This window comes from Stegostoma tigrinum, chromosome 27 (genome assembly GCF_030684315.1).
Source record: "Stegostoma tigrinum isolate sSteTig4 chromosome 27, sSteTig4.hap1, whole genome shotgun sequence".
Classification (NCBI taxonomy): domain Eukaryota; kingdom Metazoa; phylum Chordata; class Chondrichthyes; order Orectolobiformes; family Stegostomatidae; genus Stegostoma; species Stegostoma tigrinum.
The window spans coordinates 8,417,165-8,439,541 of NC_081380.1; the positions used below are offsets into that span (position 1 = coordinate 8,417,165).

General features: G+C 50.4%; 1 protein-coding gene across 1 annotated transcript in view; it reads right to left on the reverse strand.

The window, feature by feature from the left end:
* Positions 1-708: 708 nt before the first annotated feature.
* The window catches only part of tmem120aa (transmembrane protein 120Aa), a 35,345-nt gene continuing 13,676 nt past the window's right edge, over positions 709-22,377 (reverse strand). The window contains exons 7-12 of the mRNA XM_048557073.2: positions 21,136-21,201; positions 18,065-18,126; positions 4,778-4,870; positions 3,422-3,486; positions 2,088-2,156; positions 709-1,039 (exon numbers count right to left, since the gene is read on the reverse strand). Coding sequence (XP_048413030.2) covers positions 923-1,039; positions 2,088-2,156; positions 3,422-3,486; positions 4,778-4,870; positions 18,065-18,126; positions 21,136-21,201 — 472 coding nt within the window. The 3' untranslated portion in view covers positions 709-922. The remainder of the gene's footprint in view (positions 1,040-2,087; positions 2,157-3,421; positions 3,487-4,777; positions 4,871-18,064; positions 18,127-21,135; positions 21,202-22,377) is intronic.

Genomic DNA, 22,377 nt, shown 5'->3' on the forward strand with positions numbered 1-22,377 from the left:
TACACGTAAGCTGCCCTCCCTCGCCTATTCTGCAATGACTCGATTCGGAGATATCATACTCTTCTCCTGTTGCCCCTGAAAAGTAGGGGTGGGGTGACTGATGTCGCAGTGATGCAGCTGTACACTCAGGGCTCAGTTTATAGACCTGCTGCTGCACTGAGGCCTGTCAGTCAGGCATTCGTTACCATTCCCGGCCCCAACTCCCAGCAGAGACTGAATCTCTGGTACCTCTGGGCCGCTATTTCTCAGAGACTGCTCCACGGCCAATCCACTGCCATCCATGCCTGCTCTCCCAGCAGACGCCAAGAAGAGAATTTCCCGCCTCTCGTGAGCAGCTTCCGTCAACGGACCCCTTGGTGTTGCCCAGGGATCACCGGCCCAACGTCAGCATCACTCTCCTGTGACCAGCCCACTGCACTACCCAATCTGGGATTGAGAGCCCACGTCCCTCTGGCTGAACTCAGCCACCGACACAAAACATTAATGGCACGTCCCTCTCAACTGTCTGAGTTTCTGAGCTTTCCCAATGCTTTCTGTTTCTAATTATCATAATTCTGATTCTCCCGTTACTGATAAAGAGAAGCTGTGTTGATATTTATGGTTTGAATGTCCATACAGTGACATCCCCCGGTGACGTCCTACCTCTGGATCATTTTGCCTAGCTGATGAGCGGTAGTAAGGGGCAGGAACATCAGAGTGCGTCCAGGGTACTGTATCGAGCAGGTCTGTACAATTTTATTGGATGATTATTTTAAGCAGTGACAGATCTTGCTTTGACATACTCCCCCATACACACAGCTCACGTGGGCCCCAGTGTCCAGGGCAAAGGCCCAGCAGCAGCAACAACACGACATGCGCTTTCTGCAATTCTTCAACGCAAAAATGATAATCAAATCCAGTCTTCCACGCTCTTTCTCACGGTTCACAATTGTTTATTGACATTTTTCTCCCTCTGTTTCTGTTTTTGGTAGATGACTCGAACAGTCGTCAGGAAATTTCCGAGGAACAAGATGAGAAATGCGAGACCACACATGGAAACCTACAACAAGGAGAGGGTCACACGCAGTGAGTCAGGCCATGACTCTGTGATCAAATCACAGGCACACAGGAGTCATACAAGGTTGCACGCACTAGCAGGGAGGTGATGGCATAGAGGTATTATCGTTGGACTGTTAATCCAGTGACCCAGGTGATATCCCAGGGACCCAAGTTCAAATCCAGCCACGGCAGATGGAGGAATTTGAATTTAATTCAAAATCTGAACCATGAATCCATTATCGATTGATGGAAAATCCCATCTGGTTCACTAATGCCTTTCAGGGAAGGCAGTCTGCCATCCTTATCTGGTTTGGTCTCCACGTGACTCCAGACCCACAGCAAAAAGTGTGATTGACTTTTAACTGCCTTCTGGACAATGAATGCTGCCTGGCCACTGATGTCCTCATCCCATGAATGAATTTTAAAAAAAACTGAAGATCAAAGCTTGGTCAACGAATAGCAGTGAGTTAGGTCACTGATACATTCGCAAAAGGACTCGATGTCTGAGTAAACAAGGTGTTGAGCTGGATGAACACAGCAGGCCCAGCAGCATCTTAGGAGCAGGAAAGCTGACATTTCGGATCTTTTTTCTGATGAAGGGTCTAGGCCCAAAATGTCAGCCTCCCTGCTCGTAAGATGCTGCTGGGCCTGCTGTGTTCATCCAGCTCCACACTTTGTTATCTTGGATTCTCCAGCATCTGCAGTTCCTATCATCTCTCAACATCTGGGTATCTTGCTAGAGAACAAGACCTCCAATGCGAGGGATTACCCGTTACAAGACACTACAGCAAGTGATCTTAATGAACAATACATGGGGATGCAGCTGAATGTATCCAACTGTCCCTTATTTCTTACATTCTGAATGCACAGCTCTCTCCTCTACAATCAGCATTCACACTTCTACACTGTTGGAGATTTCTTTCCTGTGGTTTAACCCCAGTACATTTGATAATGTATTTAACAGTTTACAGGGTATGGCTCACACCACAAGGTACCTTTCCCAGCAGACCCTACAGAAAGATTGTTTAATGTTCAAACCCCATGCTCACCTGCCATTCCTTACAGTCTGGGTGGTTGGTTAGCCTGAACAAGGTGATGGCATTATAAAACTGCCAGAACTGCAAAGGGGAAGAACAACATCGTGTTAATGAGCAGTATTCCCACGCTTGCCCACATGCCAACTTGTGAGAATAGAGGTGCCACCACCAACAATTAGACTGTGAAAGGTGGACACCAACATTCCCACCTGTGGACTCCGAGAGGAAGTGAGGATCTAGGCCAAGCATCGTACCGTGGGCCTGAGCACGGCATTTGTTGTCGCTAACTTTCTCCCTTCTTTCCTACGGCCTCTCAAAGCTGTTGACCGTATTGGAGACATTACGACCAAGCCCAGCAGCCCCCTGCAAATGGCAATTCCCTGTCTGCAAGGCTAGGCCCTGGGAGTTAGTCAGGCCTGTGACAGTGAAATTGTTACGTCTCACACGTTACCTCAGCACCAGCTCCCATCGCTGAGCACCTTCTGGGATTTAGACAAGGGAGTCTAAATGAATCTTATTCAATTGGAAGATTCTGAGGGTGGGGGCACTGTCAGAGCAGATTCTGAACATATGTTCCTCCAGAACCATTCCAAAGTTAGGTCTCTCCCATCTAGGATGAGGAGGAGGAACCTCTTCTCTCCAAGGTCTGTTAATCTTTGGAATTCTAAGAAAGGTTTGATTTACAAGGGAGTCCAGTCTTCTAAAGGATGACAGGCAGGAACTAAACCCAACATCAAATCAGCCATGAACTTACTGCATAGTAGAGTGGGGTTGAGAGCCAAGTGGCAAACTCATGCTCCTATCAATGTTTAATGTTTTGCTCTGGGGTTGGTAACTGTGGTCGCTGTTTCCCGACCAAAGACTGGGGCACTGAGGCCAATATTACTGCACCCAACACGGCTGCCTGCTGAGGTCATTCAGAATCAATGGCAGCCAGGATCCAGTTGTGGGATCCTGGCTTCGGTTTCAATTTCAACAAGGGTCGGCACGGTGGCTCAGTGGTTAGCACTGCAGCCTCACAGCGCCAGGGACCCGAGTTCAATTCCAACCTCAGGCAACTGTCTGTGTGAAGTTTGCACATTCTCCCAGTGTCTGCGTGGGTTTCCTCCGGGTGCTCCGGTTTCCTCTCACAGTCCAAAGATGTGCAGGCTAGATGGATCGGCCGTGCTAAATTGCCCGTAGTGTTCAGGGGTGTGTGTGTGTGTTATAGGGGAATGGGTCTGGGTGGAATGCTTCTAGGGGTGGTGTGGACTTGTTGGGCCGAAGGGCCTGTTTTCACACTGTAGGGAATCTAATCTTAAAAAAAAACAACGGCTACAAAAAGCAAAATACTTCAAATAACTTACATGACCAAAGAACAAAAACGGTAGAAGAAACGTGAGGCCTCTCCACATCCAAGATTGGAAACCTTCTGTAAATACAAACCCACGATGCTCAGTTAGTCTAGACAAGGTGGAAAGATCTGCTCTCTTCCGAGACCTCCTCCAGCCAAATGTTCACTGTTGGATTTGGCCACTCCATGTGGTTAATTTAAAATAAAAACAGTCCCACTCTCCTATATCAGTCCTATCTCGATGTTACACCTACAATATGCGCCAACAGCTTATACAGGAAACACACAACACAGGCGTCACTCAAGTGGCCATGGGGTGGTTAAGAGGCGACCAGTCCTCAATGGGGTTAGAGGTCAGTGAGTGGATGTTGACACAGCCAGTCAAGGGGCTTTACAAATTCCAGTCCCCTGCTGGATGTCAGTCAGTAACCTGGCCCTCCCACAGGTCAAGTCTAACCAGCCTGAGGATGACAGGGAAGTCACTCAGGGAGCTGGGGAGGCTCTATACGGGGCTGGCCTGTCAGATCAGTCCAGATGCTGGGTCACGGTCAGCCCTGAGGACTTGCTCACCCGATAGTTATCAAAGAACAGCCCCACAGTGTTCTGGGCAAAGTGAGCAACTCGAGTCCGAGGCTGGGCTCTATGAGACTGGGTCGCTGGTGACAGCAGTGCGGGGCAATGTGGAGACAGTAGGATCTGAGCTCAGAGTGAATCGGATGAGGTTGGGAGAGGGGAGCAGGGAGTCACTAGGTTGGCTTTTACATGGGGAGGGCGTGAGGCTCACCAGCTCTTGGGAATTTCTAAAACCATAGGCTCTGGGGGTAAACTGGGGACAAATATCTTTACATTAAGGAGCTCCGCGGTGGAGGGTGTCACTGAGAAGTCACAGGGGCTACAGGGACAGCAACAGCAAAAGGAACTCAAAGGATGGGGCCTTGTGAGGTCATACCACACCTCATCAGATCCAGAGTGTGGTGGGCCCAGACCCAATGTTTAACAGTATCATGGAAGAATTAATCAAGATAGTTGAATCATGACTGAATAATTTAACATCGTCAGTGTGACACAAAGATCATTCAGGAACTATTTATTCTAAAGGACCTATGTAGGAAGATAAAGAAGAAATCAACTGGATTGTTTACAATGCTTCAGCCATTGGCTATGTAACTGTAATTTACACCCATTTACTTCATCTAGATCACCAAGCCACAGCATCCGTTAAAGATTAACTCTTTATCAAATTAATATCTAAATGAAAGTGGAAACAGAAATCTTATAGAATTTACAGCCCAGACAGTGGCCAAAATGCCATTCACATTCCACCTCCCACTGACTCATTGACAACTGAGTTGGCAATGAGCGCACTCACCTACAGTCAGGTCCATGTTATGTCTCTCTCCCAGGGCTCGGAGTCTGTACAGGCAGCCACTCTGATAATAATACTGCAGGAACTGCACAAAGCCTACACAATACAAGCACAGTGAGTGAGCCAGAAGTCCAGACATTCAAATCCCAAAGGCAACCTCTGGTAATCTCTCTCCCCGCAGGAAATGTACGGACTTACCTGTGGTCCTTGTTATATTGCTGAGCCTTGAAATAGGGCACTTAGAGCTGGATTATTGCTGAGTCATGATGACTCCCAAGCCATATAAAAATGGAGAGACAGACAGACTCATTTCCGGGATTCCTGAACCCATTCCCAGTATAGGTGCCAAGTTCACACCTTGCAGGCCTGACCTGACCAGCTCCACTATAATGCCTCTCAACACCTTACAATACTCAACAGAGCAAAACAGGCTACTCTGTGATGGGTTTAGGAGCCCTCAGTGGAATGTGAACCTGGATTTGGGAACTTATCTAAAGCTATGTTCAATAGCTCTTACCCAAATCCCTACTGTCCACTCCCATGAGCTGTCATGGCCTCCATGACCACACAATACCGATTCATGCACATCCCCAGTTAGGATTGAACACAGTCTCGTTTTACTTTGCTGGGAGCCCAGACTGATAAAACCTTCTATTCTGACAAGTGAACAGTTTACTTGCTAGACTGACAACTCTAAGTGGTTATAGCACACTGTTCTTAACATGATCTCTTTTGTCAACGCCCCATGTTTTTCCATCAAGATTAGCCTCAGCTGGTGATACTTTAAAGACGGTGGAAATGGTTTTGGTTCACTGTTTCACAGAATTAACGAGAGTTCTGTATGGACCAGGATGGCAGGGGCAGATCATGACTCATCAATTACAGAACAGAACGACTTCCTTTGGAAGGTAAGCTTTATGCAATATTGCATCGGGTCACAAGGCATCTGCATGTCGCATAACTGACCCATCTAGCCTGCACGTCCCTGGATACTATAGCCGATTTCACATGGCCGACCCATCTAGCCTGCACGTCCCTGGATACTATAGCCGATTTCACATGGCCGACCCATCTAGCCTGCACGTCCCTGGATACTATAGCCGATTTCACATGGCCGACCCATCTAGCCTGCACGTCCCTGGATACTATAGCCGATTTCACATGGCCGACCCATCTAGCCTGCACGTCCCTGGATACTATAGCCGATTTCACATGGCCGACCCATCTAGCCTGCACGTCCCTGGATACTATAGCCGATTTCACATGGCCGACCCATCTAGCCTGCACGTCCCTGGATACTATAGCCGATTTCACATGGCCGACCCATCTAGCCTGCACGTCCCTGGATACTATAGCCGATTTCACATGGCCGACCCATCTAGCCTGCACGTCCCTGGATACTATAGCCGATTTCACATGGCCGACCCATCTAGCCTGCACGTCCCTGGATACTATAGCCGATTTCACATGGCCGACCCATCTAGCCTGCACGTCCCTGGATACTATAGCCGATTTCACATGGCCGACCCATCTAGCCTGCACGTCCCTGGATACTATAGCCGATTTCACATGGCCGACCCATCTAGCCTGCACGTCCCTGGATACTATAGCCGATTTCACATGGCCGACCCATCTAGCCTGCACGTCCCTGGATACTATAGCCGATTTCACATGGCCGACCCATCTAGCCTGCACGTCCCTGGATACTATAGCCGATTTCACATGGCCGACCCATCTAGCCTGCACGTCCCTGGATACTATAGCCGATTTCACATGGCCGACCCATCTAGCCTGCACGTCCCTGGATACTATAGCCGATTTCACATGGCCGACCCATCTAGCCTGCACGTCCCTGGATACTATAGCCGATTTCACATGGCCGACCCATCTAGCCTGCACGTCCCTGGATACTATAGCCGATTTCACATGGCCGACCCATCTAGCCTGCACGTCCCTGGATACTATAGCCGATTTCACATGGCCGACCCATCTAGCCTGCACGTCCCTGGATACTATAGCCGATTTCACATGGCCGACCCATCTAGCCTGCACGTCCCTGGATACTATAGCCGATTTCACATGGCCGACCCATCTAGCCTGCACGTCCCTGGATACTATAGCCGATTTCACATGGCCGACCCATCTAGCCTGCACGTCCCTGGATACTATAGCCGATTTCACATGGCCGACCCATCTAGCCTGCACGTCCCTGGATACTATAGCCGATTTCACATGGCCGACCCATCTAGCCTGCACGTCCCTGGATACTATAGCCGATTTCACATGGCCGACCCATCTAGCCTGCACGTCCCTGGATACTATAGCCGATTTCACATGGCCGACCCATCTAGCCTGCACGTCCCTGGATACTATAGCCGATTTCACATGGCCGACCCATCTAGCCTGCACGTCCCTGGATACTATAGCCGATTTCACATGGCCGACCCATCTAGCCTGCACGTCCCTGGATACTATAGCCGATTTCACATGGCCGACCCATCTAGCCTGCACGTCCCTGGATACTATAGCCGATTTCACATGGCCGACCCATCTAGCCTGCACGTCCCTGGATACTATAGCCGATTTCACATGGCCGACCCATCTAGCCTGCACGTCCCTGGATACTATAGCCGATTTCACATGGCCGACCCATCTAGCCTGCACGTCCCTGGATACTATAGCCGATTTCACATGGCCGACCCATCTAGCCTGCACGTCCCTGGATACTATAGCCGATTTCACATGGCCGACCCATCTAGCCTGCACGTCCCTGGATACTATAGCCGATTTCACATGGCCGACCCATCTAGCCTGCACGTCCCTGGATACTATAGCCGATTTCACATGGCCGACCCATCTAGCCTGCACGTCCCTGGATACTATAGCCGATTTCACATGGCCGACCCATCTAGCCTGCACGTCCCTGGATACTATAGCCGATTTCACATGGCCGACCCATCTAGCCTGCACGTCCCTGGATACTATAGCCGATTTCACATGGCCGACCCATCTAGCCTGCACGTCCCTGGATACTATAGCCGATTTCACATGGCCGACCCATCTAGCCTGCACGTCCCTGGATACTATAGCCGATTTCACATGGCCGACCCATCTAGCCTGCACGTCCCTGGATACTATAGCCGATTTCACATGGCCGACCCATCTAGCCTGCACGTCCCTGGATACTATAGCCGATTTCACATGGCCGACCCATCTAGCCTGCACGTCCCTGGATACTATAGCCGATTTCACATGGCCGACCCATCTAGCCTGCACGTCCCTGGATACTATAGCCGATTTCACATGGCCGACCCATCTAGCCTGCACGTCCCTGGATACTATAGCCGATTTCACATGGCCGACCCATCTAGCCTGCACGTCCCTGGATACTATAGCCGATTTCACATGGCCGACCCATCTAGCCTGCACGTCCCTGGATACTATAGCCGATTTCACATGGCCGACCCATCTAGCCTGCACGTCCCTGGATACTATAGCCGATTTCACATGGCCGACCCATCTAGCCTGCACGTCCCTGGATACTATAGCCGATTTCACATGGCCGACCCATCTAGCCTGCACGTCCCTGGATACTATAGCCGATTTCACATGGCCGACCCATCTAGCCTGCACGTCCCTGGATACTATAGCCGATTTCACATGGCCGACCCATCTAGCCTGCACGTCCCTGGATACTATAGCCGATTTCACATGGCCGACCCATCTAGCCTGCACGTCCCTGGATACTATAGCCGATTTCACATGGCCGACCCATCTAGCCTGCACGTCCCTGGATACTATAGCCGATTTCACATGGCCGACCCATCTAGCCTGCACGTCCCTGGATACTATAGCCGATTTCACATGGCCGACCCATCTAGCCTGCACGTCCCTGGATACTATAGCCGATTTCACATGGCCGACCCATCTAGCCTGCACGTCCCTGGATACTATAGCCGATTTCACATGGCCGACCCATCTAGCCTGCACGTCCCTGGATACTATAGCCGATTTCACATGGCCGACCCATCTAGCCTGCACGTCCCTGGATACTATAGCCGATTTCACATGGCCGACCCATCTAGCCTGCACGTCCCTGGATACTATAGCCGATTTCACATGGCCGACCCATCTAGCCTGCACGTCCCTGGATACTATAGCCGATTTCACATGGCCGACCCATCTAGCCTGCACGTCCCTGGATACTATAGCCGATTTCACATGGCCGACCCATCTAGCCTGCACGTCCCTGGATACTATAGCCGATTTCACATGGCCGACCCATCTAGCCTGCACGTCCCTGGATACTATAGCCGATTTCACATGGCCGACCCATCTAGCCTGCACGTCCCTGGATACTATAGCCGATTTCACATGGCCGACCCATCTAGCCTGCACGTCCCTGGATACTATAGCCGATTTCACATGGCCGACCCATCTAGCCTGCACGTCCCTGGATACTATAGCCGATTTCACATGGCCGACCCATCTAGCCTGCACGTCCCTGGATACTATAGCCGATTTCACATGGCCGACCCATCTAGCCTGCACGTCCCTGGATACTATAGCCGATTTCACATGGCCGACCCATCTAGCCTGCACGTCCCTGGATACTATAGCCGATTTCACATGGCCGACCCATCTAGCCTGCACGTCCCTGGATACTATAGCCGATTTCACATGGCCGACCCATCTAGCCTGCACGTCCCTGGATACTATAGCCGATTTCACATGGCCGACCCATCTAGCCTGCACGTCCCTGGATACTATAGCCGATTTCACATGGCCGACCCATCTAGCCTGCACGTCCCTGGATACTATAGCCGATTTCACATGGCCGACCCATCTAGCCTGCACGTCCCTGGATACTATAGCCGATTTCACATGGCCGACCCATCTAGCCTGCACGTCCCTGGATACTATAGCCGATTTCACATGGCCGACCCATCTAGCCTGCACGTCCCTGGATACTATAGCCGATTTCACATGGCCGACCCATCTAGCCTGCACGTCCCTGGATACTATAGCCGATTTCACATGGCCGACCCATCTAGCCTGCACGTCCCTGGATACTATAGCCGATTTCACATGGCCGACCCATCTAGCCTGCACGTCCCTGGATACTATAGCCGATTTCACATGGCCGACCCATCTAGCCTGCACGTCCCTGGATACTATAGCCGATTTCACATGGCCGACCCATCTAGCCTGCACGTCCCTGGATACTATAGCCGATTTCACATGGCCGACCCATCTAGCCTGCACGTCCCTGGATACTATAGCCGATTTCACATGGCCGACCCATCTAGCCTGCACGTCCCTGGATACTATAGCCGATTTCACATGGCCGACCCATCTAGCCTGCACGTCCCTGGATACTATAGCCGATTTCACATGGCCGACCCATCTAGCCTGCACGTCCCTGGATACTATAGCCGATTTCACATGGCCGACCCATCTAGCCTGCACGTCCCTGGATACTATAGCCGATTTCACATGGCCGACCCATCTAGCCTGCACGTCCCTGGATACTATAGCCGATTTCACATGGCCGACCCATCTAGCCTGCACGTCCCTGGATACTATAGCCGATTTCACATGGCCGACCCATCTAGCCTGCACGTCCCTGGATACTATAGCCGATTTCACATGGCCGACCCATCTAGCCTGCACGTCCCTGGATACTATAGCCGATTTCACATGGCCGACCCATCTAGCCTGCACGTCCCTGGATACTATAGCCGATTTCACATGGCCGACCCATCTAGCCTGCACGTCCCTGGATACTATAGCCGATTTCACATGGCCGACCCATCTAGCCTGCACGTCCCTGGATACTATAGCCGATTTCACATGGCCGACCCATCTAGCCTGCACGTCCCTGGATACTATAGCCGATTTCACATGGCCGACCCATCTAGCCTGCACGTCCCTGGATACTATAGCCGATTTCACATGGCCGACCCATCTAGCCTGCACGTCCCTGGATACTATAGCCGATTTCACATGGCCGACCCATCTAGCCTGCACGTCCCTGGATACTATAGCCGATTTCACATGGCCGACCCATCTAGCCTGCACGTCCCTGGATACTATAGCCGATTTCACATGGCCGACCCATCTAGCCTGCACGTCCCTGGATACTATAGCCGATTTCACATGGCCGACCCATCTAGCCTGCACGTCCCTGGATACTATAGCCGATTTCACATGGCCGACCCATCTAGCCTGCACGTCCCTGGATACTATAGCCGATTTCACATGGCCGACCCATCTAGCCTGCACGTCCCTGGATACTATAGCCGATTTCACATGGCCGACCCATCTAGCCTGCACGTCCCTGGATACTATAGCCGATTTCACATGGCCGACCCATCTAGCCTGCACGTCCCTGGATACTATAGCCGATTTCACATGGCCGACCCATCTAGCCTGCACGTCCCTGGATACTATAGCCGATTTCACATGGCCGACCCATCTAGCCTGCACGTCCCTGGATACTATAGCCGATTTCACATGGCCGACCCATCTAGCCTGCACGTCCCTGGATACTATAGCCGATTTCACATGGCCGACCCATCTAGCCTGCACGTCCCTGGATACTATAGCCGATTTCACATGGCCGACCCATCTAGCCTGCACGTCCCTGGATACTATAGCCGATTTCACATGGCCGACCCATCTAGCCTGCACGTCCCTGGATACTATAGCCGATTTCACATGGCCGACCCATCTAGCCTGCACGTCCCTGGATACTATAGCCGATTTCACATGGCCGACCCATCTAGCCTGCACGTCCCTGGATACTATAGCCGATTTCACATGGCCGACCCATCTAGCCTGCACGTCCCTGGATACTATAGCCGATTTCACATGGCCGACCCATCTAGCCTGCACGTCCCTGGATACTATAGCCGATTTCACATGGCCGACCCATCTAGCCTGCACGTCCCTGGATACTATAGCCGATTTCACATGGCCGACCCATCTAGCCTGCACGTCCCTGGATACTATAGCCGATTTCACATGGCCGACCCATCTAGCCTGCACGTCCCTGGATACTATAGCCGATTTCACATGGCCGACCCATCTAGCCTGCACGTCCCTGGATACTATAGCCGATTTCACATGGCCGACCCATCTAGCCTGCACGTCCCTGGATACTATAGCCGATTTCACATGGCCGACCCATCTAGCCTGCACGTCCCTGGATACTATAGCCGATTTCACATGGCCGACCCATCTAGCCTGCACGTCCCTGGATACTATAGCCGATTTCACATGGCCGACCCATCTAGCCTGCACGTCCCTGGATACTATAGCCGATTTCACATGGCCGACCCATCTAGCCTGCACGTCCCTGGATACTATAGCCGATTTCACATGGCCGACCCATCTAGCCTGCACGTCCCTGGATACTATAGCCGATTTCACATGGCCGACCCATCTAGCCTGCACGTCCCTGGATACTATAGCCGATTTCACATGGCCGACCCATCTAGCCTGCACGTCCCTGGATACTATAGCCGATTTCACATGGCCGACCCATCTAGCCTGCACGTCCCTGGATACTATAGCCGATTTCACATGGCCGACCCATCTAGCCTGCACGTCCCTGGATACTATAGCCGATTTCACATGGCCGACCCATCTAGCCTGCACGTCCCTGGATACTATAGCCGATTTCACATGGCCGACCCATCTAGCCTGCACGTCCCTGGATACTATAGCCGATTTCACATGGCCGACCCATCTAGCCTGCACGTCCCTGGATACTATAGCCGATTTCACATGGCCGACCCATCTAGCCTGCACGTCCCTGGATACTATAGCCGATTTCACATGGCCGACCCATCTAGCCTGCACGTCCCTGGATACTATAGCCGATTTCACATGGCCGACCCATCTAGCCTGCACGTCCCTGGATACTATAGCCGATTTCACATGGCCGACCCATCTAGCCTGCACGTCCCTGGATACTATAGCCGATTTCACATGGCCGACCCATCTAGCCTGCACGTCCCTGGATACTATAGCCGATTTCACATGGCCGACCCATCTAGCCTGCACGTCCCTGGATACTATAGCCGATTTCACATGGCCGACCCATCTAGCCTGCACGTCCCTGGATACTATAGCCGATTTCACATGGCCGACCCATCTAGCCTGCACGTCCCTGGATACTATAGCCGATTTCACATGGCCGACCCATCTAGCCTGCACGTCCCTGGATACTATAGCCGATTTCACATGGCCGACCCATCTAGCCTGCACGTCCCTGGATACTATAGCCGATTTCACATGGCCGACCCATCTAGCCTGCACGTCCCTGGATACTATAGCCGATTTCACATGGCCGACCCATCTAGCCTGCACGTCCCTGGATACTATAGCCGATTTCACATGGCCGACCCATCTAGCCTGCACGTCCCTGGATACTATAGCCGATTTCACATGGCCGACCCATCTAGCCTGCACGTCCCTGGATACTATAGCCGATTTCACATGGCCGACCCATCTAGCCTGCACGTCCCTGGATACTATAGCCGATTTCACATGGCCGACCCATCTAGCCTGCACGTCCCTGGATACTATAGCCGATTTCACATGGCCGACCCATCTAGCCTGCACGTCCCTGGATACTATAGCCGATTTCACATGGCCGACCCATCTAGCCTGCACGTCCCTGGATACTATAGCCGATTTCACATGGCCGACCCATCTAGCCTGCACGTCCCTGGATACTATAGCCGATTTCACATGGCCGACCCATCTAGCCTGCACGTCCCTGGATACTATAGCCGATTTCACATGGCCGACCCATCTAGCCTGCACGTCCCTGGATACTATAGCCGATTTCACATGGCCGACCCATCTAGCCTGCACGTCCCTGGATACTATAGCCGATTTCACATGGCCGACCCATCTAGCCTGCACGTCCCTGGATACTATAGCCGATTTCACATGGCCGACCCATCTAGCCTGCACGTCCCTGGATACTATAGCCGATTTCACATGGCCGACCCATCTAGCCTGCACGTCCCTGGATACTATAGCCGATTTCACATGGCCGACCCATCTAGCCTGCACGTCCCTGGATACTATAGCCGATTTCACATGGCCGACCCATCTAGCCTGCACGTCCCTGGATACTATAGCCGATTTCACATGGCCGACCCATCTAGCCTGCACGTCCCTGGATACTATAGCCGATTTCACATGGCCGACCCATCTAGCCTGCACGTCCCTGGATACTATAGCCGATTTCACATGGCCGACCCATCTAGCCTGCACGTCCCTGGATACTATAGCCGATTTCACATGGCCGACCCATCTAGCCTGCACGTCCCTGGATACTATAGCCGATTTCACATGGCCGACCCATCTAGCCTGCACGTCCCTGGATACTATAGCCGATTTCACATGGCCGACCCATCTAGCCTGCACGTCCCTGGATACTATAGCCGATTTCACATGGCCGACCCATCTAGCCTGCACGTCCCTGGATACTATAGCCGATTTCACATGGCCGACCCATCTAGCCTGCACGTCCCTGGATACTATAGCCGATTTCACATGGCCGACCCATCTAGCCTGCACGTCCCTGGATACTATAGCCGATTTCACATGGCCGACCCATCTAGCCTGCACGTCCCTGGATACTATAGCCGATTTCACATGGCCGACCCATCTAGCCTGCACGTCCCTGGATACTATAGCCGATTTCACATGGCCGACCCATCTAGCCTGCACGTCCCTGGATACTATAGCCGATTTCACATGGCCGACCCATCTAGCCTGCACGTCCCTGGATACTATAGCCGATTTCACATGGCCGACCCATCTAGCCTGCACGTCCCTGGATACTATAGCCGATTTCACATGGCCGACCCATCTAGCCTGCACGTCCCTGGATACTATAGCCGATTTCACATGGCCGACCCATCTAGCCTGCACGTCCCTGGATACTATAGCCGATTTCACATGGCCGACCCATCTAGCCTGCACGTCCCTGGATACTATAGCCGATTTCACATGGCCGACCCATCTAGCCTGCACGTCCCTGGATACTATAGCCGATTTCACATGGCCGACCCATCTAGCCTGCACGTCCCTGGATACTATAGCCGATTTCACATGGCCGACCCATCTAGCCTGCACGTCCCTGGATACTATAGCCGATTTCACATGGCCGACCCATCTAGCCTGCACGTCCCTGGATACTATAGCCGATTTCACATGGCCGACCCATCTAGCCTGCACGTCCCTGGATACTATAGCCGATTTCACATGGCCGACCCATCTAGCCTGCACGTCCCTGGATACTATAGCCGATTTCACATGGCCGACCCATCTAGCCTGCACGTCCCTGGATACTATAGCCGATTTCACATGGCCGACCCATCTAGCCTGCACGTCCCTGGATACTATAGCCGATTTCACATGGCCGACCCATCTAGCCTGCACGTCCCTGGATACTATAGCCGATTTCACATGGCCGACCCATCTAGCCTGCACGTCCCTGGATACTATAGCCGATTTCACATGGCCGACCCATCTAGCCTGCACGTCCCTGGATACTATAGCCGATTTCACATGGCCGACCCATCTAGCCTGCACGTCCCTGGATACTATAGCCGATTTCACATGGCCGACCCATCTAGCCTGCACGTCCCTGGATACTATAGCCGATTTCACATGGCCGACCCATCTAGCCTGCACGTCCCTGGATACTATAGCCGATTTCACATGGCCGACCCATCTAGCCTGCACGTCCCTGGATACTATAGCCGATTTCACATGGCCGACCCATCTAGCCTGCACGTCCCTGGATACTATAGCCGATTTCACATGGCCGACCCATCTAGCCTGCACGTCCCTGGATACTATAGCCGATTTCACATGGCCGACCCATCTAGCCTGCACGTCCCTGGATACTATAGCCGATTTCACATGGCCGACCCATCTAGCCTGCACGTCCCTGGATACTATAGCCGATTTCACATGGCCGACCCATCTAGCCTGCACGTCCCTGGATACTATAGCCGATTTCACATGGCCGACCCATCTAGCCTGCACGTCCCTGGATACTATAGCCGATTTCACATGGCCGACCCATCTAGCCTGCACGTCCCTGGATACTATAGCCGATTTCACATGGCCGACCCATCTAGCCTGCACGTCCCTGGATACTATAGCCGATTTCACATGGCCGACCCATCTAGCCTGCACGTCCCTGGATACTATAGCCGATTTCACATGGCCGACCCATCTAGCCTGCACGTCCCTGGATACTATAGCCGATTTCACATGGCCGACCCATCTAGCCTGCACGTCCCTGGATACTATAGCCGATTTCACATGGCCGACCCATCTAGCCTGCACGTCCCTGGATACTATAGCCGATTTCACATGGCCGACCCATCTAGCCTGCACGTCCCTGGATACTATAGCCGATTTCACATGGCCGACCCATCTAGCCTGCACGTCCCTGGATACTATAGCCGATTTCACATGGCCGACCCATCTAGCCTGCACGTCCCTGGATACTATAGCCGATTTCACATGGCCGACCCATCTAGCCTGCACGTCCCTGGATACTATAGCCGATTTCACATGGCCGACCCATCTAGCCTGCACGTCCCTGGATACTATAGCCGATTTCACATGGCCGACCCATCTAGCCTGCACGTCCCTGGATACTATAGCCGATTTCACATGGCCGACCCATCTAGCCTGCACGTCCCTGGATACTATAGCCGATTTCACATGGCCGACCCATCTAGCCTGCACGTCCCTGGATACTATAGCCGATTTCACATGGCCGACCCATCTAGCCTGCACGTCCCTGGATACTATAGCCGATTTCACATGGCCGACCCATCTAGCCTGCACGTCCCTGGATACTATAGCCGATTTCACATGGCCGACCCATCTAGCCTGCACGTCCCTGGATACTATAGCCGATTTCACATGGCCGACCCATCTAGCCTGCACGTCCCTGGATACTATAGCCGATTTCACATGGCCGACCCATCTAGCCTGCACGTCCCTGGATACTATAGCCGATTTCACATGGCCGACCCATCTAGCCTGCACGTCCCTGGATACTATAGCCGATTTCACATGGCCGACCCATCTAGCCTGCACATCTCTGGACTGTGGAAGGAAACCCATGCTGACATGGAGAGTCGCCTGAGGCTGGAATTGAAACCAGGTCCCTGGCGTTGTGAGGCAGCAATGCTAAACCACTGGTTACGGGGAGAAGGGGGGCGGGGGGGAAGAGGTGGGAAATGAGGTTGAGAAACATGTTACCCATGATCAAATGGCAGAGCAGACTCAAATGGTCTAAATGGCATAATTCTGTTGCTTTTTCTTTTCAAGCGGGTTTGTGCTTCAGAGGAGTTGGTGACTCTGGGTGCATGCTCACTAGAAGGTTGGAGGCAGGAGACCTCCCCAGTCTTCCACTGATTCACTGTCTTGTCATGGGTGGCCAATTCATTCCGTCGCGTGGCCAGCAAAAACAAACCAAGCAGGCAGGTCATTGTACCATCCAGAAACTGCCATCAGCTCTTCTTGTCCTACTCAGCTAACAACGTAATTCTAGTGGTAGTGACGGAGTGACGAAGGTGGGCCAGGACTTTGGAAAAACTTAGTAATCCAACCATGCTGTGGGAATCTTCAATCTCCCAAACATCCTAAAGGATGGTGTCTTGGACAATGCGGACCCAGTATGAGGGACAGTTCAGCTGCTGTCATGTTGGCGACCAGTCTTATAGCATGGACTCCAGAGAATCACCCCCACTGCATCTTCATGGAGAGAGTTTAATCAGCTCTTAGCAGGTCCCCTTTGCAGACGGGAGGCAATGTCTCGCTGGCATTTGAGCAGTTACATGCTGTTTCCCAAAAACATGGGAACACAAGACTGCAGAGAATTGAAAAGGCAAGCTGGAGACTTGAGAGGTTGGACGTAGAGGAATGTCATACTGACAAACAGAACAGAAACATCACCTCACTCCATGTAGAATTCTTCTGTACCTGACCTGTAGGTAGAAGCTGCGAACAGTCACCCCAGTGTTTAATAAAGATTGCCAAAGATTAGCAGAGCTGACAGAGGAGTTGTACATGTCTATACCACTGGGTGAAAGGGAACGTTCAGGAGGTAGGAATAGAGCAGACGCTACTTAATAATTAATTAAAATACATCTTTGAAGATTGTGGGGAAATAGTTTGGGTTCAGTATTTAAAAACAACGAAAGAAAAAGAGGATGTAGCACTGCATGTACTTACTCTGATACATAGAAAACGAGAGGAATTGGTTTCGAAATATCTGGTACATTTTCGAATCGGGCCTGAAAAAGACAAAAGGTGAACCTGTAGTGGGAACAGCGATGGGTGTGCGAGCATTTCCACAGGAGCCCTGTGTCTGATGAATGAGGACTGTTCTGCTGTGAAAGGGTTAAAACAGCTCAACTAGCTCAGTAATTGCCAGGGCAGCTCCCAGAGTCCACAGCCTTCAGTACAGAGGAGACAGGTAGGAAAGGAACTACATTCAGAGCCAACAGTGTAGACACTGCCATCTCCTGAATTCCCTTTCTCCACCCCTTCAGGATCCTGGGCTCTCATTCATGGATGACTCAGGTTACACCCACAGGGGAGACAGTGAGAGCGCACACGTGCAAGAGAGCGAGCAAATGAGAGACAGAGCAAGAAAATGAGTGAGAGAGCATGATAGATAATGTGCAGAAGTGCACAAGACAGCGTGCAAGAGAGCCAGCACACAAGGGAGAAAGAATGAGAAAAAGATGTATACTGAGAAAGAATGACAGCATGCCAGAGGAAAGAGAGAGATGGAGATAAATAAAAAGTGTGACTCAGCGGAATTAATAACTTGCCCTGCATGCGTGTATGTGACCAGTTCAAAGTACAGATCATGGTAAATAGGGAACAGTGTAGGGAGGACTGTACCAGGGGTGGGTTGAGCCTGTTCTCTCCAGGCATGGGGACAGGGAGGAGATGAAGAAAAGTCCATCCATTCACAGCCACCAGGAGATCCACACCATGATCTAAACACTCAGAAAATCAGAAACTTCACCACTGCTGGAACGCAGAGATCCTACCCAGAACAGCATAGAGTAAACAGAGAGCACCAAACTGCCACAGTCAATTTAACCATTCCAATAGGCATGCATTACAGGTACAGCCCAGGTTATACAATATTACTTGTATCACATGGCCTCATTTCCCTTTGTAAAAGTACATTTGACACAGAACAGACACACTCCTGTCTAAAAGGGTTTGTACCAGGCAGACATTATTTGATGAACACGGTGAAAGGCAGCATTTTGAGCACAGGGTCTGGAGCTCCACACTGGCCAGATTTAGTGGGGGACAGGGACAGGGGTATGGGGGTTAGGGGTGTTGCTGCTAGGTCCATGGGCGGTGAGCAGTAACCACACGCAGATTGACAGCTGGGTTCCAGCCTTTGTGAAGCCCATGCCATCCAAGCCCTGCTTGGAAAACAGGGGCTAGGCTACAGGCACAAAAAGACAGACCTATTCAGTTTGAACAGTGGTAGACCATAGCGCCACTCGAGCACATTCCAACATTGTTTCCATATACTTTGCTGATATACCCTTCAAATCTAATAAAAATCCATCAATCTCAAGCTTAAAACTGATTTGCAAAAAACAATTTCAATCCTCTACAAGCTCTCGTGTCTAAAATCTCTGGCTGTAGCTTTTAGACTATACCTCCCCAACCAGCACAGAAATGGTGAACAGAACTCTTTGCTCCCCTTAATATCTTGAAAACTCTCATCACATTACTACTTAACCTTCTACCTTGTAAGGAATATAGGATTCATTTGTGGAATCTCGCCTTACCTTGGAATGCAGGTTTCAATGCTAAATAAGCGAAGGAATCGAATTTTATGGGGAAAAGACATAAAATGGAGTTGAGGATGATCAGATTAGCCACGATATTATTGCTGTAGCAGACTTGATGGGCTGAATGGCCTATGTCTGCTCCTACATCTATGACCTTTCTTTTGGTAATTCTATATTCCATTCTCTCCATTGTGATGATCTAACCAGCGCCGTGCCAAACTGAAGCACAGCCTTCTAACCTGTTGTATTCTAGTCCTCGAGATTTCAAGGCTAGCATTCCCCTTGGGGAATTTTTGTACTTGTTGACAACATTTTAATGATTTATGCATCCTGATCCTCTTGAAGCTCCTCATTTAGAAAGTACCCTGCCTTCCAGTTCACAGACAATGATCACACATTTTCCAATATTTAAACTCATTTGTTACAACCTTGCTAATCTTTTAATATCTTTCTGTAATATTATGCTTCCATCTAAATTGCTCACAATACTATCTCTATCTTTGTGTCATTTGGTTATTTGCCTCTGTTTATTAGTAACTGAGCTGATAGGAAACAAAGTGGGGTAATTAAGGTTCTAACATTAACACTATTGTTGTGATTCAGAGCACCCACATGATCCCTACTTTCTGTCTCCCGCCATTCAGAAATTTCCCAAATGGAATCGATAAATTGCCCTCATTCCCATGGGCTTGAGCTTTAGCTACTGGTTGCTTATGAGGAACTTTATCAAATGCATTTTGGGAGTCGACATCAACAAGCATTTCCCTGTTTTAACACATCTACATTGGCTCTTACTGATCTGTTGAAAGCCCTATCCTTAATTCTAAACACCAAGCTCAATTCCACATCAGAGGCTTGTTGGCCACAGAAGATGCATTTGTAACACAGCCAATGGCTGAAAATGCCTCTGATAGGCAGAAAGAGTGGGCCAGTCTCCTGGGCAGCCATATTTGACACAGAGTGGCACGCCTCACAAAGTTATGTCCTCTGTTGACAGGTTAGCAACTGTTTCCAGGAAGAAGTCCCACGATGGATGCGGTCCTAAGCAGGGGCTTTGTCTCCCTTGCATACACCCAGGAGTGTGAACAAATAGGACTTTCCTCACAGTAGTGGGCTATAAAAACAGCAGAGGAACACACATCAATTTCCAACGTAAGGAATGTTTCCAGAATCGGGTGAAAGTAGCCTGGGCACCTACATTTGTTCTCACCTGTATCGTTTATCCCTCAAAACCCCTGAGATGGAGAATGTCTGGTTCGGAGGATTTCTCACTCATTACTTTCCACCTTACTGTGACTGTGTGATAATCTGAGAGAGCTCCAGATGCAATAATTCAACAGTTTTGGAAGAAAGAATCAAAACTAACTAACAAGTCCCACAGAGACAGGGGGAAATAGAGTGGGGTTATTTAAAAGCCTGCATCTCAACTTTCCTGCGATGTATATCGCTCTGGATTAATTAGATTGTAATTACCAGGTCAGCATAACTCCAGACAGGAAGGCTGAAACATAATGATGCATTACCCACCAGCCTTTAATCCTGCAGAAACAAAAAAAAGAAATCATCCATCAAAACATGACAATTGCAATCGTTAGCAGATCGAGAAATCGTCTCACGCAATACTAAAGAGTTATTCTGAACTCATTTCTAATTTATTGCTGGACTTTTATTTTTGTAATTTTTTCCCCTATGAATTGGTTCTTAAGATTCTGTATCTAAATACCTAAGATGGCACTGTAAGTGGTGACTTGTAAACTTTTCACTGTACTCCTGAGTATATGTGACAGTAAAGCTCATTCTAAACAGGGCAGAATCATGGGTTGCAGATTTTAATTCACAACCATGCTGCCTCCATCAGGATGACAGAAGACATGGGACACTTGGGGTTCAAACGTCAGTCTTGTGACAGGCTGTGAGGGAAGAGGAAACAGTGGAGATGACTAAAACATATCAGGATTGTCGATGGCTCTCTATTGGGTTTGGAGTGCTATAGGTGCCCATTGGACTCCAGAAAGGCTAACTAGCGACCTCTGCTGGGATGTGTGTGTGTTTGCAGGTCAGCCAAAGATTGCAGATTGAAGATTACAGTTCCGAGGAAGGGTCACCGGACCTGAAGCGTTAACTGATTTTTTTCTTCGCAGATGCTGCCAGACCTTTTCCAGCAACTTTGTTTTCGTTGTTGCAGATGTTCCTGAGATTTTCCAGCAATTTGTGTGTTGGTTTTTGTTTCTGGTGTCCAGCATCCGGATGCTTTTTTCATTTTCTTTTTTTTCGTGTGTTGAAGATTGCAGACCGCTAGCCAGTGATGTCTCCACAGTCAATTAGATACTCCTGTTTCACGAGTAAAGTAAGGGACGGTCTCCTAGCACTAAAACCAAAGTAATAGATTCAGAGAAACTGCAGGAGGCCTGTACAATACAAAACGTCGTCCTCCTTTTCACTTCTGGTTTTTACACGAGGGAAATCAGGAGCAGATAAAGCTGCTGCTAGCTTTGCACGTGTGGGTAGTTCAAGAGACTGTAACAAACAGGATTGATGCAGCTCAATGACCTGTAGCATCCGTTTTTCACTTCTGCCTCATTTCAAAAACCAAGAATGCAACGAAAAGGTTCATAGTACGAGAGATGGTTTAAAGTTGATTACCAGGATATTGCCAGGAATGGAGGGTTTGAGTTATAAGGAGAAAGTTGCATAGGCTGGGAGGCTTTTTTCTCC